This window comes from Rhinolophus ferrumequinum, chromosome 22, assembly GCF_004115265.2.
Source record: "Rhinolophus ferrumequinum isolate MPI-CBG mRhiFer1 chromosome 22, mRhiFer1_v1.p, whole genome shotgun sequence".
NCBI classification, from domain to species: domain Eukaryota; kingdom Metazoa; phylum Chordata; class Mammalia; order Chiroptera; family Rhinolophidae; genus Rhinolophus; species Rhinolophus ferrumequinum.
The window spans coordinates 42,159,525-42,184,746 of record NC_046305.1 but is presented as its reverse complement, the minus strand read 5'-3'; the positions used below and the strand labels follow the sequence as shown (position 1 = coordinate 42,184,746).

The following is a 25,222-nucleotide window of genomic DNA, read 5'->3' as shown; positions in this document are numbered from 1 at the left end:
ATGGGTGACTCCATTCCACACAGAGGGAGAGAAAACGGGCGAGGAAGATTGGACAAGTGCCTTGGCCTTTCTGATCCTCAGTTTCCCCACTTGTGTGATAGGGATAATGTCACCTCTCCAGAATGTTGTGAAGGTTACAGACCAGGTGTGCAATGCCCCTGGCAGGGCCTGGCATATAGTAGTTACCCTGTAAAGGTTTGTATCTATCACCAGTTGCATCACAGGCCTGAGAAGGTGCCTACATCACTGGGGTTCTGGGCCCCACCCCTCACCTCCTCTTTGATCCAGGCGCTGTAGCCGGGGGGCGTGACCCCCAGCTGTATGATACTGGCCGTGGTGAGCACAGCCATGCACAGCGGAGAGACAAACTTCCACATGTAGAAATAGAAGCGGTAGGGCCGGAAGCCCAGCATCTCCGTCAGCTCCTGCATGAACCTGCCAAGCACAGCAGAGGGCCCAGGAGTTGGCACCTTCACTGCGTCTGTGCATTTCCCCACCTCCTCCAGGAAGCCTTCATCGACCAGTCCTTCCCTCCCAGCTCTTCCATTTTTCACATTCAGTGCTCCCAGTGTATTATTCTGTGGCCCAGCTGGCCTCTGGGAAGACTCTGCTGTCTTCCTCTAACCTCCCCTGACGCACCACCCAGGCATATGATCCAGCCCACAGGCCAGGCACCAGCCCCTCACACTGGCCTGGCTCTAGACTCCCCCTGCTGGAAAAGAGGTAGAAGTGCACTTCCCCAGTGTCCTAAGGCAGAAAGCTTCCTTGACTTGGAGTTTCTACCACCTGCTCTGTGGGTGGAATTCCTGAATGGGGGGGCGGATTTGGGTGTGGGGGGGTTGGTGGTGGTGGCTGGCAGGCTGCATACATGAATGGCGTTTTAAAAAAATCATCTTTACCTCAATAACACCTAACTGAAATCTTGCACTTCTTTCTATTATAAATGCAAGCAAACCATTAACTTAGGACTCTGCCAGCAACTCATTAAATCTCAGATATTTTCCGATCACATTATAACTGAAAATACCTACAAACATCATTTATGCTCATCACTACTTTGAAATTACTGTTGTTATTAGACCCACAGCTAGCTCTTGTACCTTAATGCAGTAAAAAGAAAGTACACAGATCTTACTAAATCACAGCTTTGAAACATTATTTTGCTGATTTTCAATATAATTAGTTGCCTGTATAATCCTATATATTTTAGCATAAGCGCTTAAAGATCATATTCTGAGAAGGACCACAGGGGTTTCGCCCGTCTGCAGGGGAAAGTCAGCGTGTTCCGACCCTGGCTCACAGGGGTGCCCCTCTTATCACCCCAGCCCTCCTGCACCCTCCCAGGAAGGAGATGGTTGTATCAGGGCCTGTGCAAGAGTCCAATTCTAAGTCCAATTCTAAGACTCAGACAACATGCGAGGGGCAGGCTGAGGAGCTTATTGGAACCCCTGGCCTTGCTGAGGGAGTGGGAGGGACCCAGTCCTGGGGCTCCCTGGGGATACAGATCGGTTCTTAAATGAGGAATGAGGCCAGGGCCTGACAGTGAGCACAGATTGGGCCGAGGCTCAGGCCCTGAGACCCAACCCTTTCTTATTGCTGAATTCTCTTACCCACTCATCCCCAAACTTAGGGCCCAAACCACCCCTCGTCTCACACCCCGAGGTATAACAGGTCACCTTTTAGCTGTCGACCAGGCTGCTAAAGTCCACAAATGCTTTGACACCCACTAGGTGCTTAACAAGCTCCACAAAACATTGAGGAGTTGGTACCCAGGAAAGGTGCTCAGGGCAGTTTAGGATGACATCAGGATTCGTGTCCTCAGCCTGGCTCCGCCTCTCACCACCCAAGTGGTACTGAGCAGTGATGCTTCTCTCTGAGACTCAATTTCTCTAAATGCACTTTCAGTCCCGTCACTGACTCTGTGACCTCCTGCCGCACTCACAAGCAGCCCTGGGATCGTAGCACTTTCTGGGGAGTCAAGATGGGGCAGACCCATCCTCCTGTCCCCACCTTACCCCCATAGCCTCCTTACTTCTTGGTTCCATAGATCCAGGCCACAGCGATATTCTCAAGGATAACGATGACAGTGAGTGGCAGGGTGGCCGAGTAGTCATCAAACATGGTGACAAAGTAGTTTCCGGAGCGCTGGACGAACAACATCCCCACGAAGAATGCAAAGACACAGCAGCCCACTACAGAGAGCCGGGAGGCCAGTGTGGGAGCAAAGGTACAGGTGGGTGGGGCCCGGGGGTCTGGGGGGCACCCAGGCCTTTCCCATCCCACCCCTCCCCCCAGCTGGCCTGCAGCCCACCCTCCAGCAGGCCCAGCCCTACACAGGGGAAGGGGTCCAGATTTGGAGGTTCTGAGCTCCCAGGCTACTAAACAGGGAGCATCCCAGGGCTGGGAATGACAGGGATGGAACAGGACCGGCGTGGAGGGAGGCCAGCCCTGCCCAAGACAGCTCAGCAGGCGCTCAGGAGAGGGGCACGTGAACAAAGAAAGGCCTGTCTCTCGGCTCAGATTTGGCACAGGTTCCCAACCAGTCTTCTCCTCCTGGTTAGTGAGTGCTTTTCTCGGGTGGCAGAGCCAGGCTCCCGCTGTGTCCCCGGTGGGGGAAGCGGAGGGGAGGTGTCTGGGTATGGGGTCAGGAATGACTTGGTCAGAACCCAGTCTAAAGGCAGAGCCACCACCCACCCATTGTCCCTGAGTGCAGCCCCCAGACCCGTGGTGGCTGCCAGGACCCGTTACCTGTGAACATCTCCTTGGGCACCTTAAAGGTGTCGATGATGGGCGTGGTGATGCCCGCCATGGTCCCGATCATACTGCCCAGGCCCAGGTTGATGAGCATCAGGAAGAACATGACGGACCAGAACGGGGAGGCAGGGAAGTGCGTCATGGCCTCAGTGAAAGCGATGAAGGCCAGGCCTGTGCCTTGCACGGACTGTGGATGGGGGCGAGGGGCAAGGGCTCCGTGAGGGCCCACGCCCAGCCTGGGAGCCCCTGCTTCCGCCTCTCTGCCCAGAGAGCTTGAGGAATGACCCCTTTCACAGGGATGCCCTGCCCCCACCTAAATCCTGCTGTTTTGGGGCAGGGGGTCTCCCACTCCAGGGAATAAAACACCAATTCAGGAGTTGTTCAGCTGTGGGGCCTGGAAACTGCAAGTTGTACAAGGACCTGCGGTGATTCAGATGAAGACGCTCACTTTTAGAAATGTGCCCAGCTCAGGACTCCTCCTCCGGGAAGTCTTCCGTGGTTGTTGCCAGCTGTGAACTCCAGACCTTAATGCAGTGGTCTCAGCCACTCCTCCCCCATGGGGTCACACTGGAGCCTTTAAAAACACTAACGCCTGGACTGACCCTAGGGGCAACACTTTGATTGGTCTGGGGTGGGGGGTGAGCTGGGTATCAGGGTTTTATAAAGCCCTTAGGTGGCCCTGGTAGGCAGCCGAGGTAGAGAACCACTGCTGTAATGCGTGGGTGCCTGCTTTGGGGGCAACTGACCACACACTGCCATCACTTCTACGTTGTCCTATACTGTCCACTGACTGGGAGGGAACACCTCCCCAAGTAGGTGAGTGTGTAATCCCTGCCATTTGGACGTTATCGAGGTTGTATCATTAAAAAACTGCTACAGTCTTCGTTTTATTCAGAGGGCCAGGCCACACCTGTGAAAACGGGGCAGGGTCTCATGGAAGGGGGAGGTGGGGAGGTCCTTCTTACTGCCAGTCACCTGGGGAAGAAACCAGGGTAGGATTCCCCGGACAGGGTCCTTTTGCTCTTGAACACTTGGGAAGAGGGCAGAGGGTACAGGACACAGCTCCCTCAGCGTTAGAATGGAGCCAGGAGAAGGAAGCTGACTTTTAATGCGGAGCTCAGACACTGTTCAGGGAGTGTCACCTTCCCTGGCCCCACGGAGAAGGACAGGGTTAGCCCGGGCTGATGGGAGCCTTGGCACCAGCTGGGTCCTAGGACCCTGTGGGCATGTCTCTCTCCTGTTCCTCCTTCTAACAGAACAGTCACTTTGAAAGGTCCCAGCTGTGCAAATGAGGATAGAAGCAAGGGGTCAGAAGTTGGGCCTGGACATTAATGAGGGGACTGAGGGACAATGTGGCAATGAGAGTTGGAATGGGGACAGCTGGGGGAGAGACAGAAGCATCAAGGGGTGACTCAGAGCATGGGGACTTAAACCCCGGCTCCCCTCCTTACCGGCTGTGAGGCCCTGCCCAAGCTGCCAACGTACAGGCTACTCACCTGCAAAATCCATGTTCAACTCACAGTGCTCTCATGCAGGCCAAGGGGACAGACAGCAAGGGGCGGACACTAACGCAAACACTTATGTTCTGGGTGCCACGTACAAGGCACTGTTAGTGCCTGACATGGGGCCGTGACGGGTGCTCAGGAAACCCATTCAATCAACGTACAAGTCGTCCCGTACACTCCCTGGGGTTTCTGTGACGTGTGTCAGCCTCTTGCCCTCACCGAGACTCAGCCTACCTCAGGGCAGAGGTTTGAACTGTCACCTTTCCTCTCTCCCTTTCTAGACACATAGGAGGTCCTCGCTTATCAGGTAAACGAGGGAGTCCCTGGCAGCTTTCTGGGGCCTACACGCAAGCTCCAGCCACTCATGGCTTGTCTGTGGGTCCACACTCCCGTGTGTGCCTTCCGGACCATCCCGACAAAAACAGCCTGCCCCGCACCTTGTTTAGCTCGTCCTCCAGCAGGCAGGGATCAAGGCCCAGGGCTGAGAAATGGTCCTCCTTCACGGTCATGATGACCTTGTACATCTCCGTGTAGTCCTTGGTGGTCAGGTGGGAGAAGTTGACGTGGGGAGGGATGAGGTCCCGGCTCAGGACGTTGCTGTGGAGGTACCCCAAGATTTTCTCGGCATTCCTGCAGCAGAAAAGGGAGAGGACCAGGTAAACAGGCAGGGGTGGGCATGATCCTGGGGGCACCTACCAAGCACCCAGGCAGGACCCCCCAGCCATCAACAGAGACATCTCTGAGCCTGTCCTTGTGGTCCAGGGCTGGGGACAAAGAGCTCCTCTGTCTCGCTCCCTCAGCCCAGGGAGACAGGGGCTGTCCATCCATGGCTCGTCTGTCCCTTGGTCGGGTGGGTCGGGAGGGGAAAGGACAGAAGAGGTGCCACCTACTCGACCACACACTTCTCATTCATAATGTTGGCCTTGAAGCCCAGCACGGCGAACACTACGAGCGTGGCCAGCACCGAGGTAAAGAAGTTGATGAAGGACACCAGGGCAGCGTCGAAGTGGCAGTTGTTGTCCTGCTTGTTGTAGCTGGAGAAGGCGATGACGCCCCCAAAGCCCAGCCCCAGGGCGAAGAAGACCTGCGTGGCTGCCTCCCGCCACACCTGTGGGTCCAGCATCTTGTCCAGCTAGCGGGGGTGGCAGGGGAAGAAAAGAGACACACAGTAACGGTTTTATTCAAGCACAATGGAGTTTCCACGACACCTGCTTCCCTCAGCCTCAACCGAGTTCAGAGGCAGCACGATATAGTGGGGACAGGCTGTGGCTGTGGGACCTTGGGCATTTCCCCTAACCACTCCGAGCCTCAGTTTCCCCAAGTATAAAACACAGATAAAAAGAGTATCAACTTCAGAAGATCATCGTAAAGCTAAGGTAAGATAAAATACACATACAGGCTTACATAGTACATTCTCAGTTCATTTTAACTGGTATCATTGCTTATCGTGGGGCTATCCTTCTAAGGAATACCTCCAGAGCCACCAGGTACGACGTGTAGCGTACAACTCTAGGGTGTACCATTCACTTAGCCTACAGTGTGAATGGTGCCTCCTAGAGTTGTCCAGTGTACAGCCTACACAACAGTACAAGAGAATTGAGAGCACCAGTGTCTCCCTAAGACCCCCTCCATCTCAAACCATAAAAACAGACACCAGCGGCAGAGCTGCTCTTCTCCGGGCCTGCCCGTTCTCACCTTCTCGAGAATGTACTGTCCTTTTTAAATAAACCTGCTGCTTGCTTGGCTTTAAAAAAAAAAACAAGGACACCAGCACCCAGCATCTCCCTCAGGCCTACCCAATCTTCTTTTTCTAAAAAAAAAAAAAAAAAAAAAAAAAAGAGGGGGGCCCAATATTCATTCATACACATCTATGTATGCTCCCGGTCACAGAGAAACCCTCCCCACCCACCCAACTTGGAGCACAGAAGCCAGACCTTTCCTGGAGAGGGAACCCCTGCCTGACCCCACCCCCAGCTGCCCTCAGACCTGACAGGATCCTGAACCACAACAGCACCTAGAGGGGATGGGGCAATTTCCAAAGCGCTGTCACCTCTGTTCTCCTTTTACTGTTTGGTTCTCAAGACATGGACCATGGCTTGGATACAGCATAGGGCTTTAGAGTCAGACAGACCCAGGTCTAAACCTGACTCCCATCTCGAATTAGCTGAGAAGGTTTAGGCAAGTGATAATGCCTGCTACCCTCAGTTTTCTCATCTGAAAAATGGGAATAATCATAGTCTCCCTCCCAGAATGCCTGTGAGGATCAAATGTACAGCCACCAGTCATGCCTGGCACATAGTAGCATTTAATTCTGACAAAATGTCTCTGATCTAGTCAGGATAGATGTGTGTTTTTTTGGTGGGGTTTAGGGATTATTATTCATATTTGAAATGAGTAAACTGAGGCGAAAGGTGAAATTTCTTGCTCAAAGTAGCTAGCTGGGACAGAGGAGTTACTAAAATACAGACCATCTGACACTAGATCATGGAGCCCCCCTAGTACCATCTCGAGACTCAGTTGTCCTGTAAAGCAGGAGACAAAATCACCTGCTGGGGTGAGGTATGCTGGGAGGAGAGGTCAGAGCGTTCAGACAGGTAAAAGTGGTTTAAAATGGTCACAGTGGAACATGGGAGAGTGGGACTACCAGAGAAATGGGGCAGGTCTTCTTCATTACAAAAATAATACAGGCCCATTTCCTTATCTAACTGCCCTGGGGCCAGACTGGTTTTGGAAATCAGGCTTTTGTTTCTAATTTTATTGTGGAAAGGTAATACGGTGGTGCATATGCCACATAATTACATAACACCACGCCAGTGGGGTCTGGGACAACCTGTAATCAAACACATTTGTATTTTTGCCGCAAAATATGAATAGTCACACCAAGTGAATCAATAAAGACTATAAATAGCCTCACATCTGTTCAGGTCATTTTGCCACAAAATGAGTTCTGGGAGAAAGAAAAAAGCACATTTTTGTTTTTCCAGGCTATTTGTATTCGGGCATTGTGGATAAGAAAATAGGGGCCTGCCTATACATGCTCCTAATAGAAATTTAAAGATTATAAAGAAAAGAACAAAATACAGTAGTCCCCCCCATCCACGGCTTCGCGTTCCAGAATTTCACTTACCAAGGTCTGAAAATATTAAATGGAAAATTCCAGAAATAAACCATTCATAAGTTTTAAATTACGTGCCATTCTGAACAGTAGGATGAAATCTCACGTCGTCCTGCTCAGTCCCACCTGGGATGTAAATCATCCCAGCGTATCCACGCTCTATACACTCCCTGCCGGTTAGTCACTTAGTAGCCATCTCAGTTATCAGATCGACTGACAGGGTATCACCGTGTTTGTGCTCAAGTGACCCTTTATTTTACTTAATAATGGCCCCAAGGTGCACGAGTCTTGATGCTGGCAATTCAGACATGCCAAAAAGTAGCTAAGTGTTTAAGTTCCCTTAAGTGCTTCCTTTAAGGGAAAAGGTATGTATGTATAGGGAAAAATCCTAGAATATATAGGGTTCAGTACTGTCTGTGGTTTCAGGCATCCCCTGGGGTGTCTTGAAATGCATCCACCGGAGATAAGGGGGACCACTGTAATCACAGTCCCACTGCTAAAGGACTTCTACACCTCCCCTCTCCTAGGTGGGTTTGTTTTTCCTTAAGATCCTCCTAGAAGGTTCTGGAAATGGATGGATGCATTACTGATGCCCGGAAGGCATATTATCATTCACTGGTGTTCACAGATGTCAATCATGACAGTTCTACCAATCTGGAACCTAGGCACTTCCCTCAGGCTAGAAACCTGGACCTTGGGGGAGGGCTCTGAGTAGTTCGGTAAGTTCCAAAGAAGCAGAAGATTTTATAAGGGAGAGCAAGTTGAATTGGACATAGCTCTGGTCATGTCATTTGCATGTTGAAAAATCTTTGTTGGTTCCCCACTGTCTGCTGGAAAATCTTTTCCCACTCTATTTTCTGAACACTCTAACTGCAGTGAACTTACTACTCTTCAAAAGTACCCTGGTCTCCTCTCTCTGGCCTTTGCCCAGGCTATTCCCTCTGCCTGGAATTTCCGTCCTCCTACTCACTTTCTGGTGAACTCCTATTTATACCTCAAAACCCAGCACAAATATCACCTTCTCTTTGAAGCTTGTCCTGGCTGCCTCTGGCAGAGCTAGTCATGGTCCTGGGCTCGCACAGCTCTTGTCAATACCTGAATTACAGGTGTATGTGTCTGTCTTCCTCTCACCACTTTGTGCTTCCTGAAAAACCCACTTGCTGTTCATCTTTGTATGAGCCATGCCTGGCACATGGAAGAGAAGGAAAGAGGGGGTGTCAAGAGAAAAACAGACAGGCAGGCACAGTCTGACCTGTGTGCTCAAAGGGAGCTGAGTCAGGCACCTTCAGTACTGAATGTCTGTTGTTCCCTGAACTTAAAGGGGCTCTTTCAAGACTTCTGAGGTGATGACACACAATTTCAACAAAGTCCCGATCATAGTGTCAACAGAGAATGAACCCATGGCCACACCTTAGGGAGCTCAGTGTCCTTTCCAGACATCAGGATGTGACTGCAAGAGGGGAGGTGGGAGATGGCCTTTCCCACTGAAACAGAGCAATGGCCTCCTGCCATTTCCTTGGCATAGTGGCTGAGTCACTTCCTCGTGCAGGGAACAAGGTGTGTCATAGCATTTGATTCAGCGGCATGGAGATGCTTTTTGAATCCACAAGCAGCTGCTGAGTGCTCAGCTTGAGCTGGTACATGACAGGAGCACACACGCTTGTTCCTTAGCACTGCCGGTCACCTGCCCGTGCAAGAACCAGAAGGGACCACGAGACACCAGATGGCACTGGAGCACCCAGTTCTCAAAGCCTAAGAGCACTGTCACCTTCACAAGAGACCAAAATAATAATAGCTCTGCTTGCCGGGGGCAGGCCCACATGGTCCCCTGACAACGCCGTGAGGGAGCTACCATGGGTCACCCCATCTTACAACTGAGGAAACTGAGGCCCCCAGAGGCCAAGGAACTTGCCCTCTGACTGCTGAGTGAAGAGCTGGGGTCTGGATCCGATCACCTGGCTCCAGAGCCCACCCTCTGCTAACAAGGCCGGGCTGCCCTCGTCATCCTCTCGGAAGCTGTACTCTACCTGTAGGAGTCAAGAAGTTCTACCACTAACTCCACACCTGGGCCTTTAGGACTTGCAGGGACCCCACGTCTCTCCTCGAAGGGTTAACACACATCGCTGACCCTGTGGCCAGTCTGGCTCACTGGTCAGGACTGCTTGCTTGTCGAGGCCCAGAGGCGGCAGAGTGAGAGGCCGATGCCCAACGCTACCGCACAGCTCAGGTCGTGCCAGGCCCACCCCGGGAGACGGTGTGGCCCTCGCTGTGACTGCTCTTAGGTGACACAGTCATGCTTTAAAACTCAAAAGGCACAAAAGGGGCCACAGTAAGGTCTCCTTTTCCTCACCCCTGTCTCCCAGACACCCAGCTCCCCTTCCGTAGGTAGAACCATGACATCAGTGTCTTACGTACCCTTCAGGTGATATTTAATGGAATATATGTACAGAGGGTGGCAACAAAAATGTATACACATTGTTTTTTTCAGATAAGATGGAGTCTTTTATTAGAACTTCTCACCCGTAGGAATTACCTCTGACATCTTTTTTTGTTGTTGATTTTCTTTTTTAATTTATTGGGGTGACAATTGTTAGTAAAATTACATAGATTTCAGGTGTACAATTCTGTATCACATCATCTATAAATTACATTATGTGTTCACCACCCAGAGTCAGTTCTCCTTCCATCACCATATATTGGATCCCCCTTATGTATACACATTTTGAGAAAGGAAAAAAAACTATTAAAATTACGCTGATGGTAACCACTTGGAGCACCTCTTGTAATTGCAGAAGTCACACGTGACTTGTAACATCTTTTGTTATCGGTATATATTCAGTATTACAATTTTAATGTAGTTTTTTCCTTTCTTCAAATGTGTATACTTTTTTTGGCACCCTCTGTGTGTGTGTGTGTGTATATATATATATATATATATATACACACACATATATACACACACACACACACACACATATATCACATGCATGTATCTGTGTACATACCTGTGTGTGTGTGTGTGTGTGTGTATGTGTGTGTGTGTGTGTGTATTCCTCCCCTTTCTTCTCCTACTGTCCACACCGGAGATGTCTACAGAGCTCTCCACCCTCCAGGGGCCACCACCTTCCTGGGGCCACTGCCCTGGACCCCAGGCTCAACACTCAGTGTGCTGAGCTGGGAACCCAGAGTTCAGGGCTCCTGGCAAGCTGCTCCCTCTGCCCACTCAGCTTTGTACCCATGGTCTGCCTACGGGACCACCAGGCCTGGCCCTTCTGTCCAAGGATCCCATTTACCTCGGCTGCTGCAAAATGTCCACGACTCCCGGGTTGTCCTGCTTCATCTGGACTTCATCCCAGGATGGCTGGCCCTGTCCCCTGCTCTGACTCAAGCCTCGGCTCCTCCATAGCTGCCCACGTCCTGCCACCTAGCCCCTGGAACTCAGTCTGGCATCAGCAAAATCCCCCCTCCCCCGCATCTCCACACTTTTCTCTGGAAGGCCCCTCACCGTCTTGCTCTGAGTCCAGGGTTCTCCCGCCTGGCTGCATGTTAGAATCACCTGGAGAGCTTGGAAGAGCCTGACACCACCTGGACACCATACCCTGTGATCAGATGTGCTTGATTCTGATTAGTCGAGGGTGGGCCTGAGCACTGGCACTTTTTCCTTGTTGCCTTGTTGCTACAGCTTCCAGGTAAGCCTGCTATGCAGGGAAGGGCTGAGCAAAGCCTGGCTCCGCCCTGAACCCAATACTTCCCCTGCAGCCCTCTCAGGCGGCTTTGGGGAAGGCTGTCTTCTCACAACCCTTGGGACATTTGGGCCTGCAGGTGGACAGGGTGCTGCCTGCTCCTCCAGGTCCCCATCCCCCATTCCGCTGTGCGCTGCCTCTCTATCCAGTACAATTGCTGCCGTAATTCTGGGTGACTCAGTCTCTACATCACTGTCCCTTTCAACGATCTGCCTCTGGGTCCCTTTACCTCCTCCTTCCACTGACCTTGTCCTTCCCCCGATCCTACGGTCACGCCATGACCTGTGTCCAACTGGAACCTCAACATTAAAGATCCCACATTCCCAAGCACCCCATCTTTCCAGCTCACTCCCTCCAGTATCTCGACTCCAAAACTGCTCCAGCCCTACCTCCATTTCTCTGCCCCTCACCCTCTCTGTATCCTCACTTCCCTTCCTAACCAGGTTAGTCAAGGGCCCATCATTTGGTCACTTACATTCTCAACTCCCCTGCCATCTCTCCACTGTCATCACTTGATAAACTCCTAGCCCTGGTGATAGCCAACCCTCCACCTACTGGTGGCCTGTCCCCAAGCAGCGAACACAGCTGGAGAAATCATATCTGGGGCCCCTGGACAGGTGGGACCTTGGACAAGTTATTTAACCTCTGTTTCAGTTTCCCCATGTGCAAAACGGCAGTCAGAGTAATGCCTGAGTCTAAAGTCGGTATGAGTTCAAACGAGTTAATATAGGCAACCGTGCCTGTGTGTACCCGTGCCTGGCACACAGGAAGCACCACTCACTGCCAAACACAGGATCGTTGTAAGTACCATGCTGGCTGACTTCACTCCTTACCCCAAACCTCCAGCGTGCCCTGAGAGCGGCACGCATTGCCTTGTACAATTACTTCACACTCACGCCTCCTTTAGACCTCCAACCCCTCCTCCATCGGATGACCTTGCTTCTTACTTCACAGAGAAAAATGACACAATCAGAAGAGAACTGCAATGAGAAGGTCCTCACTACAGCTTCTCAGCTGCCAGCTTCTGTGCCCACAGGCTGGCCGGTCCCTCCTGCTCTTTTGGGGACAGTGTGTGCTCCTGGCTAAGATCAACTCCTCCACCTGAGCACTGGGTTCCAGCTCTCCCACCACATCCATTTCCCCTTCTCTACTGGATTTTTTCCAAGTGTACAATTAAACGGTTTTTAGCATATCACAGAGTTGTGCAGCTGCGATATCATGATCTACAAGATATCTGCTCTTTACCCAGTTCCTGGCTCACTGCTCCTAAAACCCGTGGCATCTCCTGTGCTGAGAGTGATAAAGGTGTCTTTTGTTATGTGAATGTGGTGACTTTTGGAATCACCTAAGGATGTGGGCTGGTGGTCAGGAGAACTAACTACTGATTAGCCGGTTGGAACTTTCAGTCCCACCCCCTTGACTTCTGAGAGGGGTAGAGGGGCCAGTGACCAATGATTTAATCAATCATAACTGTGTAACGAAACCTCCATAAAACCCCAAGAGGACGGGTCCTGAGAGCTTCCAGGTTGGTGAACACGTGGAGATGCTGGGAGAACGGCACGCCTGGAGGGCATGGAAGCTCTGCTCCCTTTCTCCATACGTGCCCTAGGCATCCCTTCCAGCTAGTTGTCTCTGAGTTATATCCATTTATAATGAACTGGTGATCTAGTAAGTAAAACATCTCTGAGTTCTGTGAGCCATTCTGGCAAATTAATCAAACCCATGGAAGGGGTTGTGGGAACCTCTGATTTACAGCCAGTTGGTCAGAAGCACAGGTAACAACAACACCCTGGACCTGTGACTGGCATCTGGTGGCGGAGGGGGCAGTCTTGTAGGCATGAATCCTTAGCCTATGGAATGTGATGCTATCTCTGGGTAGATCGTGTCAGAATAGAGTTGAAGGAAGTTGAATTCTCGGACACCCAGCTGGTGTTCCCAGACCTGCTTGTTGGAGATGTGAAGAGCCCCCCCCTTCACCCCCCCGTCCCCGCCATGTTGAAAACTGAATCTCTGAACACAATTTAGCAGTCACTACCACAATTGATTTGAGAACATTTTCACCACCTGGAAAAGAAAGGCCGTAGCCATTAACAGGTCACTGCCCCTGTCACCCCTAACCTCCCCACAAACCCGGCCCTCACCAACCTCATCTGCTTCTTCTCTACAGATTTGCCTCTTCTGGACACGTCATGTAAATGGACTCGGACACTACGTGGTCTTTTGTGACTGGCTTCTTTCACTCAGCTTAACGTCCTCATGTTGTAGCGTGCATCAGTATTTCATTCCTTTTTGTGGCTTGATAATAATTCCATTGTATGGATGGACTTACCCTTTATTTTTCCATTCATCAGTTGATGGACATTTGAGTCGCTTCTACTTTTCGGTTATTGCAAAGAATTCTGCTATGAACACTTGTGTACAAGTTTTTGTGTAGACATATGTTTCTAGTTCTCTTGGATATGTGCCCAGGAGTGAAATTGCTGGGTCATATGCTAACTCCGACTAACCTTTTGAGGAACTGCCAGATTGTTTTTCCAAAGCAGCTGTACCATTTTACATTCCCACCAGAAGTGTATATGATGGATTATTTTTATCATCATATAAAATTCTGAAATAACACCTTTGATCCCACGGCCCTATCCAGTTAACACCCCATTTCTCATTTCTCTGCTCCCCTTTGCAGCAAAACTCCTGAAAGTAAGTATTCTCTATTACTTGTCTCCAATTTCTCACCTCCCATTTTCCCTTGATCCCATTACTATTAGACTTTGTCCCCAGCACTCCACCAAAACAGCTCTTGTCAAGGTCACCAGTGACCCCTCTGTTGCCAAGTGCATTGGCCATTTCTCAGTCCTCATTGCCTTACCTCTCGGCAGCTTTGAACATGGCTGACTACTCCCTCCTTCTTAAAGCACTTTCTCCATTTTGCCTCTGAAATGACCATCTCCTTCCTTCCTCGTCCTCCTCTTTCTCCTCTTTCTCCTTCTCCCTTACTAGCCATCTCTTCCCCAACCTCTAAACGCTGGGTCCCCAAGTGCTCAGTGCTCAGACCTCTTCTTTGTCTACATTCACGCTCCAGATGGCTGTAACCAGTATACGACTTTAAAGTCTTTGACTCCCAAATTTATACTTCCACTCAACCTCCAGACTCATCTATCCAACCACCTACTCAACATCTCAGATACCTTTTAGACATTTGAGACCTGCCATGTCTAAAACAGTACTTTTTTCCCCCTTAAATTATAATATTTTAAAGATTTTTTTCCTTTTTTCTTTTTTTTTATTATTAGTTTCAGGTGTACAAATCAATGTAATAGTTAGACATTTATACCCCTCACAAAATGATAACCTCCCTCCCCCAATCTACTACCCCTCTGATATTGCTTACAGCCGTTACATTTCCACTGTCTCTATTCCTTATGCTTAAAACAGTACTCTTGGGCCAGCCCGGTGGCTCAGGCAGTTGGAGCTCCATGCTCCTAACTCTGAAGGCTGCCAGTTCGATTCCCACATGGGCCAGTGGGCTCTCAACCACAAGGTTGCCAGTTCAACTCCCACAAGGGATGGTGGGCTGCGCCCCCTGCAACTAGCAACGGCAACTGGACCTGGAGCTGAGCTGTGCCCTCCACAACTACGATTGAAAGAACAACAACTTGACTTGGAAAAAAGCCTGGAAGTACACACTGTTCCCCAATAAAGTCCTGTTCCCCTTCCCCAATAAAATCTTTAAAAAACAAAAAAAAGAAACAGTACTCTTGGTGTTCCCCACCAAACCTGCCTGCTCCTCCCACCGTCTTCCCCCAGCTCCATAAATGTCAAATCCTTCCTTTGAGGTGCTCAGGCAAAAGGCCTGAGAATCATCCTTGATCCTTCTCTTTCTCTCACATCTCATATCCAACGAACAGCAAATCCTGTTGACTTTACTTCCTCAAAGTATCTCCCACATGACCACTCCTTAGCACCGCTATTGCCAGCACCTGGCCTCCAACCACAGTCACCTTTCACCTAGAATGAATACTAGCACCTGGATGGAGCCTTCTAGCAGGTTTCCCTGTTCCGCCTTTGGCCCCTAAAATTTTCTATGGCAGCCAGAGTGATCCTTCGAAGATTAAGTCCGATCCTATTGCTCCTCTACTCAGAACTCTCCACTGGCTCCCATTTCACCCCGAGTAAACAGCAAAGTCCTCACCTGGCCTGCGAGACCCTCATGATCTGGCTCCCCCCAGACCCCTTGCCCTACCTCTCTCCCCTCCCGTTCCAGCCACACTAGCTTCCTGGCATGCGCCAGACACATTCAATCTCAAGGCCTTTTCAGTTATTGTTCCTTCTGTTTGGAATGGAATATGCTACTTCCAAATATCCACGTGACCTGCTCCCTCACCTCCTTCAGGTCTTCACTCCGGGTCTGTCACTTTCTCAGAAAGGCCTTCCTTGAGTATGCAATCTAAAGCAACCCCTCTCCCCACTGCCCCTAACCCTTCTTTCTCTGCTTTTTCTCCTGAGCAACACCATCCAATATCTCACACTGTCTGTCTCCCACCCCTACAACACAAGGTCCACGAGGACGTGAAAGCTTATCTCCTTTGTTCACTGCTGTATCCCAGGACCTACAACAGTGCCTAGAACATAACAAGCATTCAATGAACTTTCTTTGAATGAAGAAATAAATGAATAATGGTCATTTGGGTTGTTGTCAATCTTTTGCTACTAAAACAAAATGCTGTAAACCAATGTTGTGCACAGATCATTTGCTTGTGGGTGAGTCCATCTATAGGATAAATACCTACAAGTGGAATTGCTGAGCCAAAGGATGTGAACAGTTGTAATTTTGTTAGATATTCCACCATAATCTACATTAATCCACCACTTCATGTTGAGCGAATCACATAATTAATTGCGTGGTACCCTATAGTGACTTGGTTTTTACCTGGATGGAAAGAAAGTAATCAGGAGAGAAGTGGCCTAGAAGTTCATTAGCCATTAACTTGAGTTAGTGTCCCATCAAAGGTGTTAGTGGGTCATCATGGTAGCCTGGCCACACTGCTTTTGTCACACTCAGTAACTGTGTAAAGGGATAGACTGAAAGCCCATGTCCTACAGCTGGGGTTATTCCTGATATTGGAAGACTTTATGGAGGGAGCATCTTCTAGGTCACTCAGCATATCCATGGAGACTATGCTTCCTTCAGGTGGATTCTGAAATGTCCTGGCCAAAAATCTTGGGTTCTGCCATGTCTGCCAAATGTCATGACCCGTTATTTACATTTCGGTCAGTATGGAGCAGTGCACAGCCTGGGCAGCTGCGTGCAATGACCCTGGCACGCGATAGCACCATTCTAGGGCAAGAATTTGAAATGGTTCCAGGTTTCCTCAGACCTCACCGGTCCTGTGCTGGAACAGTCACAGCTCTGCAGCAGTAGTCTGCCATGTATGGACTGTCAGACGATTGTCTCTGGGAGTAGGTCTCTTTTTGCAGATGACTTGGAGGGATTTGTATGTAGGAACCCTCATTCCAGCCATCGCTATGGGCCTTACCTGCTTCAAACAAGCAGCAGCACAGGCTGTGAAGGGGATTCTTGATGAAGGAGTTTGGCCTGTGAGGCTCTCAGGCCTCTCCTTCCTTGCTCAACACATCCCTTCAAGGGCAAGGGCAGGAGCTGCCCCACAGAACTGCTCAGTGGACAAGGCCTCAAGATGGGCCCCACAGACTCTATCCAGACTGAAAGTTAGGAGCTAGTGTGGACCATGGGCCACACATGCTGGTTCTTAGTGACCTGGCTCCGCTAGGGTCTTCTGGATTTATTTCTTTAAGCTTCACCTCATGAAGACTCTGGCCTCTGCTAATGCTAAAGTGGAATCACAGGAACGTCCTGTGAACATCCAGGAAAAGTTTTGGAAAGGAGCATCCCTCGTTATTCAAAGCGCACATCAACCATTTTGCGTCCATCTGAGTGGCAAAAATGGAAGTCTAACAAATGTGGAGCAACTGGGACTCTCATGCACAACTGGTAGGAGTGTTAATAAATGCAACAACTTTAGAGAGCAATTTGGCCAACGTCTAGTAAAACTGAAGATATGCACAGCCTTTCAGACAGCAATACCATTCCTAAATATATAGACCCTAGAAATATAGAAAGCTGTGTGCTTGAAGATCTGGATAATAATGTTTATTGTAGCATTATTAGTAGTGGTGAAAACTGGACGTAACTTAAATGATCATGAACTAGAGAATGGAGAAATCCATTTTCATTTAGTGCTGCAGTGGAATACTACACAGCAGCAAAAAATGCATGCACTACAGCTACATATATCATTATAGATACATTTCAAAACAGTGTTGAGCGAAAATAAAAGCTAGTCACCAAAGGTTGCATATACATACTCTGAGCCTTTCACGTAAGGTTTAAAAGTAGGCACAAATGCTGTAAGCGTATGTTGGTTATAAACCCACCTATCTGTATTACAAATTTTTAAAAACTATACCTTAGCAGGATCAATCCCCAATTCAAGATAGTGGTTATCTTTGGGGAGGAAGGGAATGAGGTCAGGGTGGGCTATACAGGCACTATTATGGCATCTGTAATATTTTATTTCTTAAGAATGTTTGTTATATTACTACACGTGTATGTTTATATCACTGAGATAGTTCATAAGTGAAAAGACGATTAAAAGAGTGTCCGAATCAAAAGGGGACCAGCGTTGTACGTGCTGGGGCTGGCAGCCAATCTGACAAATGGGTTCTACCTGCTCCTAGAGTTACACACCAAGCTTTCTACCACCACCCGGGGGCCCATCTGGAGACCTGCACGTATCTCCACATTTATGAACATCTCCGGGGCATATCATTTCTTCATAAAGTTCAGTAACGTGTGAACACGTTAGACTGAGCATGAGTCTAGAAACACAGGTGAAGTCATTCATAAAAAGTCGGCTCTCTCCTCATGGCCGTTTTCCCCCAAAGAAACCAGGTTTTCCTTTTTTTCCTTCCTTGGCAGACACCACATGTTGACAACAACCCTATGCCAGCCACGTGGCTCGGGAGTCACGCTCACGCCTCCGGAGATGCACTAAGTGTTTCATAAAGTGGACCTCCGTGGTTGTTACCATAGAAACTTCAGGTGTTATTTCCCAGAATGCCAAGGGCCAGTTTATGCTGTCTGGGGAACATGGAGTGGTGTGTGTCCTGTACGTTGCCAACCCCCGCCCCTGCCCCAACACCAGTTGCTCTTCACAGTTGTACGGCACGGTAGTTGGGAGGGAAATGGGGATTTGCAACCCCACTAGATCTGGATTTTTCTCCTTGTGTCATCTGTATGAACTTTCTGTATAAGTGTGTGTGTGTGAGCAATGTGTGCTATGGCACTATTGGGAGGCAATGTCGAGGGTCCTCCCGCTGGCGGGGTTCTGACCCATGCCTGGGGACTGGAATCTCAGCAGGCCCCTGCTGGTTGCTGGTTGGTCAGCGGGCATTAGGAGGTGGACTTCCCAGCCTGCTCAGCTGGGTTACTAATTACATTGCGTGGGTACATTACATTACATTGCATTTAAAATGCTCTTACTCCTCGGTGGACTGGCTCCTACCAGCTGTGCCCAGTGGTCTGAAGGGGAATAGGGAGGCAAGGCGACATGGCGGGCAGAGACCACTGTGAGGAAACCCGAGTGACCATCTGCAGGGTGCCTGTGCCTGCTGCAGCCCAGTGAAACGGGCACGGCGGTCAAGCTCGTTCCCATCACTGGGCTACTAGGAGGATGAAATGACAGGAGATCTGGGGGATTCGGTGAGGGTGACGTGACTATCCACTTGGTCTATTATTTTCTTTAATACAATAGTAACATTGGTCCCCTGATTTGAGTACAAGCTGGGATTCCCCGGGGAGCTTCCCTTAGGCATCTTCTCTGCTCCTGCTGTCACAGGTCCACCCAATGAAACCCCACCACTCCCATACCCCATACCCCAGCCAAATCTGATGTCCCATCATTCCCTCAAGCATACCCAGTGCTTTTCCACTCTGGTTCATGTGGTTCCTTTGACTGCAATGTCCTCCTGCCGTTCACTGAAATCCCATCTGCTCTCCAGGGCTCGAGTCACATGTCACCTCCTCCCTGAAGCTTCTTCCGATTTCACCCAAATTGATGTGCTGTACCTCTCTTTGGAACCCCAAGGGCAGGGCCCAGGCCCCGCCCCCAGTCCATCCTTCCAGGACCTGACACGATGCCTGACGTAGCAGGTCCTCCCTGAGTGCTACATGGCAGGAAGCTGACCGGGCCCAGTGGGGCTGCGGTGCCCCCAGACCCTTACCTTGGGCGTGAACATGTGCAGGATGCCATCGACGGCTCCTCGAAGCAGCAGCCCCCGGACCAGGAAGCAGGCCAGCACCACGTAGGGGAAGAGGGAGCTGAAATACATCACCTGCAGAGAGGAAAGGACCCACCATGGCGGAGAGCCCCTCGTGCAGCTGGTACCCCCCTCCCTGCTCACAGCTGGGGCACATGAGCCTCTTCTGATGGCTACAGAAAGCAGAGCCTTGGGACCCCGGGGCACAGGGCCAACCCCACCGCATGTCTGGCCTTGAGCCAAGGCAGAAACAGGAGCACAGAAAAGCTGGAGTCAGCATGGCCATGCTTGGGGCTGGTTTTCTCCTTTCAAGGGCTGGTGGGGCTGGGTCTGAGGCCTCCCCACCCCCAAGGGCAGCCAAGGGGGTGAGCAACCCTTTGTTCTCCCCTCCTCATTTTTTCATGTCTCCTGCCTACTTTTTTGTTCCTGATTCCAATGGATCGCCTGAGGATCTGCCCTGTCCTTAGAGCTCGTTTGACAGAAGGCATCCAGGAAATTATAGATATGGCTCCCAAGCAAAAACATCAGAAGAAGGTCCTGCCTGTCGTGATTATAAATCGTGTGCTATTTTCTAGCATGTGTTTCTTGCACATGTCCATATCCCCATGTGCCTGGCACAGAGCCTCATGCAAAGAAGATGTTCATACAGTGTTTGTTGCACTGAAACATATCAGGAAGGCTGCTTCGGCAGGATGCTGTAAAGGTTAGCATATCTGTAGCTAGACCACCTGAGTTCTGATCCTGGCTCTACCAGGTGGTGGCTCTACCACTACCAACCACATGACCTTGGGCTATTTACTTAGCCTCAGTGTGCCTCCATCTCCTCATCTACAAAAATGGGTACAAGAACTCCTAACTCATAAGGTTGTTGTGGACCAAATGCATTCATGTATGTGGCAGCCCCTGATAACTGCCACAAACTGTCAGCTACAAGTTTGGCCTTGGAGAGGGAAGAGGTGGCGGCTGAGACCATGCTACTTTTACAAGGCTTAGCTTCTTTGCTCATCAAATCTGGTAAAGCGCCTACAGCCTCAGACAAATAGCCACAGCTCTAGTTCCAGCTCTGGGACAGACTGGCTGTGTGATCTCAGGCAAGATGCTTTCCTGTCTCTGGGCCTCCGTTTTCTCATTTGTAGAATGAGTGGATTGGGCTACAGGATCTCTAGCGTCCTTTCCAGCCCTAGCATACTGGGCTGTGCATACTGACATGTGATGAAGAATAAAGGGCCCTTATTCGAAGGGGATTTGAACTGCGGGGAGAAGGTGTGTGGGGCTCAGCTGGTCTGCAGCTGTAGAGGCCAGTGTGGAGCTGCCCTCTGACGCCCCCTTCACTCCTAGCACCCACCTGCTCACAGAGCCTGTTAGCTGTACACACAGTGAGCTGCTGGTTTTCACCAAAATTGTGGAGCGGGGCTTTTGCTTGGGATACTGGGGCTGGGATCTAGACGAATGTCCCTGAGTTAATACTGCTCCTAGTTTTCCTTCTCTGTAGTTTGCAGAGTGGGCCTGAGTTATCTGAGCACAGAGGGAGCTTGGGGTCAAAGCCCTGATTTTCTGCAAGCCCAGTCCTGGTGGGCTGTCCACCAGGAACAGAACTACAAGTGACACCCCCATCTCCTCCTCGGGGGCCTGTGTCCTCATCCTGAGCCATCCAGAGGCTGAGATCACCCACAGAACCCTGCATGGGGCAACCCAGAATTCTCAGCCCCCTGCACCCCATCCTTTTCTCAGACCATGCAGCTCTGAGTGGCCCCTCCAGACTCACCTTCCCTGAGGACTGGATTCCCTTGACAACAGCCATGCCCACAATAGTCCAGGCCACTAGGAGGCACAGGGTCATCTTCCAGTTGAGACCTCCACTCTCTGAGATAGAGTTGGAGATGTCCAGGGCCTCTCGGTACCAGAAGTAGGTAGTGGCTGAGCTCTTTTCACACTCTGCCTCCACCACTGCAACAGCCGCAAAAGCCACACAGGACCTTAGTGACGAGGTTGTGGGCCCACTTCCTCTGCTGCACCCCCACTCAGAGTAGCAGTGGGTGAGGGGATCACTGAGTGAGGGCAGCAGGGAGGGGCTGTCCCCGTTCTGGGTGAGTCACGATCTGGCAGAATGCAAGGACTCCTGGGCTTCCGACTGGAGCTGGACCTCAGGACACAATGATCTGGCTAAAGTCCCTCTCATGCCACCGCTGCCCACGTCCCTCCATGGAAGGCACAAAGGGTTACGTAGAACTGGCCTCTAGTCCCTTGGGAAGGTCCTGAGCTGAGAACTGGTTAAATCAGTGGTGTGACCATAAGAAAGTTGCTTCTGGGCCTCAGTGTACCCATCTGTGAGGTGGGATAAATCATCCAGCCCTTTACAGAGATGGCACACAAATTAAGGCTGTTTCCAGAGAGAACGGTATTAGATTAACATGGCGTAGTCGATAACAACTAAAGAAAAGTCACAATTTCCAGAGTTTTACCTACACTCACTAGTTCATTCCATACCCATAAGAACTCTGTGAGATCGGCTGGTGAGAGCTCGTACGGGGAAATGAGGGTCAGCAAGGGTAGGCATCTCATTCAGGTGCCACAGCAAGCTGATGAAATCCCAAATGTGTGCCTAACCTTCTTAGACTCATTTGACTCCTTCCTGGGACAGGGCTGGCAGGGGTTCCCAGCTGGTCATATTCAAGGGATCCCATACTTGCCTGCCACGGTCCCATTCCTGATGACAGGACATTCACTCCAGGGCAGTGGGTACTGGAAGGACTTGAAGAAGTAGAAAATGCTCCACCCAATGATCACATTGTAATAGAGCCCAACGAAGAGGCAGACCTGGAGCAGGGCATAGCGTGGGGTCACCTAGGCTGCAGGGAACCCCGCCCACCCACCCCCAGCCACGCCCACACAGCCTCACGTAGCCGAGGAGGACGCCCCCTCCTAATCCTCCATCCATCTGGCATTCCGAGAATCCACAGAGGAATGTTTCAGATATTAAGGTTCTCTCCTTTCAGCAATAAACTCTTAAAATGTGCATCCTTTCCACTTTGAAATTCTTCTACTATGCTTAAAGTACTTCCCCATCATTTCCTGATGGCTCAGGATCCCAATTCCAGAGCTATCCCTGGAGCAATGGAGACTGGTACAGCTTCTCGGCCTCTCTAGTTAACTGCCACAGACCCGCTACCCTTTTTGAGGGTTTCTAGATGTTTATTGGTTTCCTATGCCCACCCTTCTCACAGGACACTACTCTCCCTTGGGTAATGTCAGCAACCTGCCTCTAGAAAGATGTCAGTGCTCATTTCTTGTCTCTAGAAAGATGTCACTTCTCATTTCTCGGAAGCATGGTAACTAACCTCGGTAGAATTGTATTTAAAATAGGAGTGCATGGGTTCTGACTGAGGATCAAGGCGTTTCTTTGAAAACAGTGCTTTCACGTGCAGGAATCTGCTGCGTCCACCCAGGATACTGACAGGTCCCTGCGGTCTCCAGGCTATACTATGCATCAGTGACACGACTAGTCATGTGACAGCTGAGGGCCCCTCACTTCATCCATCTCACTGGAGCCCTGGTGTGCAGGAGCAGACACTCCTAACAGCACACATTACAGGGGATACAGAGGGAGAGAGAGAGACACCCACTTCCTTTCCTTGGGTGTTTTCCACCCAAGGGGGAGATCTCACTCACTCTCATGGCCAGCCCCAGCACAGTGCGCTGTATTCGGCTGTGTCCACCTGTGCAGAGGTGATGCCGGCATGAGAGGGGGAGCTGCATAGACCCTCTCCCAGTCTCTGCCTGAGGCAGGTTTGGCTGGCCCTGTGGCCAGGCCTAACAGAATCCTCAGGCCCTTCCAGAAGCAGATTCCAGTTTCTATCCCAGGTGAGAACGTGAGCATCTGCAGGCTTTGACCTACAGGGAGGCTCGGTGTCCTCACCTAGAGCGCTAAGCCAGGCCCCCGTGGATTAGCCTAGAGTTCTCACGGAGCTCGCCATAGAGGCCAGTGGGGTCTCCCTGTCTCGCCCTGTTCCAAAGCTTCACCCCTCCTGGGTCGGCTCTGGTCTGAGTCCTCCAACTCAGCAAAATGGCACACAGCAAAATGGCAAGGAGACCCCGTGTCCCAGAGCTGCCTTTTCCTGTACCACCCACTCACCCAATTAACCAAAGAAAGAGGAAGAAGGGTCCTCCTCGCAGGAAGCGAATGGGCTGGTAAACAGAGAGGGTATCCAGGGTGGTCTCCATGTCCCCAGAGAACTCTAGCTGAGATGTCTCAGGCACCCCCTTGTGAATATGCGCCAGGCTTTCCTCCTTAGTAACAATCCCAAATATTACATCCTGCTTCAGGCAGTGGAGCCAACTCTCAGTGTAGGAAATGCGCGGTTCTGAGACACCAGCTGGAAGCAATTCTCCCATTGAGGGTCTCCCTCCCTGCACTTTTCCCGGCCCAGGACTCTGGTCTATAAACCCTGCATCCGAGAACGGCCTCCCTCCATCCCGGTGGGTGCCCACTGCCATCCCCCGACTCACTATGCAGCTGGAGAAGCCGATGCCCCCCAGGCGGGGACACACGTAGTGCCACACGCCGATGCTGCCGCGGCGAATCCTCTGCCCCACGGCCAGCTCCAGGAAGAAGAGCGGGATCCCGATGATGAGCAGCAGCACCAAGTAGGGCACCAGGTAGGCCCCTGGGGAGGCGGGAGGGATGTCAGAGGGCCCTGCCACACGGGCAGCGAGGGGCCCGGCAGTCAGGTCCCACCATCCCACCCACATTGCTGATCATCGCAAACTGTCACTGGTCCTGGTAGTCCTCCAGGAATGCGCTGCTCATACGGGGGACCGACTGGCCACCGAGACCCTCCTTCTCCCCCTTGACTCCCCTGACCTGAGAGGCTAAGGCCCAGATGTACAGCAACACCTCCTGCTTAGAAGTCTAGGCCCAGAAACAGGCAGACAGCCACACTCGCCTTGGGACGTGCTCTGTGGACACCTGTTCACAACCCCTCCCACCCACAGAGCAGAAGCCCAGATGGACGGGGCCCCCCAGAGGCACAGACCCCGAGCACAGCCGTCCCTGTGCCTGAGCCAGATGCTGACGCAGCAGATTGGGCAGCTCCAAGGAAGTGGAGCTTAGAAGCTCTCCAGGGAAAGGGGTCTGACAGGCATGGCCATTAATCCACAGCTAATTGGGAGGAACAGGAGAGAAATTAGCAGTTCAGAAGAGTGTAGCTCGGAGGACCATAAAGGATAGAATGGATCTCGCTAAAGATTCCGGATGATAAATTAAACTCGCTGTCCTGGGCCTCACTGCAGACACCATCTCGTTTCCAAGTGACAGGGCGTTTAGCAGGAGAATTAGAACCATGTCTGGACACAGACGAGTGATCCCTGCTGAGAGCTGTGCCAACGACCTAGTCCTGTCAGCAATGCTGTTGGCACAGCCCTGACTGTCCAGCAAACGGTGTCAGACCAGCCCCAGTCACCCGTGCCCTGATGGTCACCCAGCACCCTCAGACCAAGTCTCAAAAGCTGGGGGTCTCCACAAGACCCCCAGCCACACTGCTCTGCCCCCCATAACATGACATCCTAGATGCTCCCCAACTTGTGCCCAATCTGCCAGCGAACCCAAGGGATCAGCATTTGCTGAGAACAAGACATGGCACTTGGCAATTCCTCAGGCACGTGGAGTGGGGGCATCTCAGGGCAGCAGAAGGCCCACATGCTCTCCAGGGAGAGCTAGCAGGACCCGAAGATTCACACGAGCAACGTCAACACGTATGTCCACACACGTCACA

The 25,222-nt window shown here is 51.0% G+C and overlaps 1 protein-coding gene across 2 annotated transcripts in view; it reads right to left on the bottom strand.

The window, feature by feature from the left end:
- The window catches only part of SLC6A17 (solute carrier family 6 member 17), a 45,968-nt gene that overhangs the window by 3,914 nt on the left and 16,832 nt on the right, over positions 1-25,222 (bottom strand). For both annotated transcript variants that reach the window (XM_033092843.1, XM_033092842.1), the window contains 9 exons: positions 23,958-24,115; positions 22,142-22,268; positions 21,217-21,398; positions 19,416-19,526; positions 5,150-5,391; positions 4,697-4,889; positions 2,749-2,941; positions 2,033-2,192; positions 273-435 (listed from right to left, as the gene is read on the bottom strand). In XM_033092843.1, coding sequence (XP_032948734.1) covers positions 273-435; positions 2,033-2,192; positions 2,749-2,941; positions 4,697-4,889; positions 5,150-5,391; positions 19,416-19,526; positions 21,217-21,398; positions 22,142-22,268; positions 23,958-24,115 — 1,529 coding nt within the window. The remainder of the gene's footprint in view (positions 1-272; positions 436-2,032; positions 2,193-2,748; positions 2,942-4,696; positions 4,890-5,149; positions 5,392-19,415; positions 19,527-21,216; positions 21,399-22,141; positions 22,269-23,957; positions 24,116-25,222) is intronic.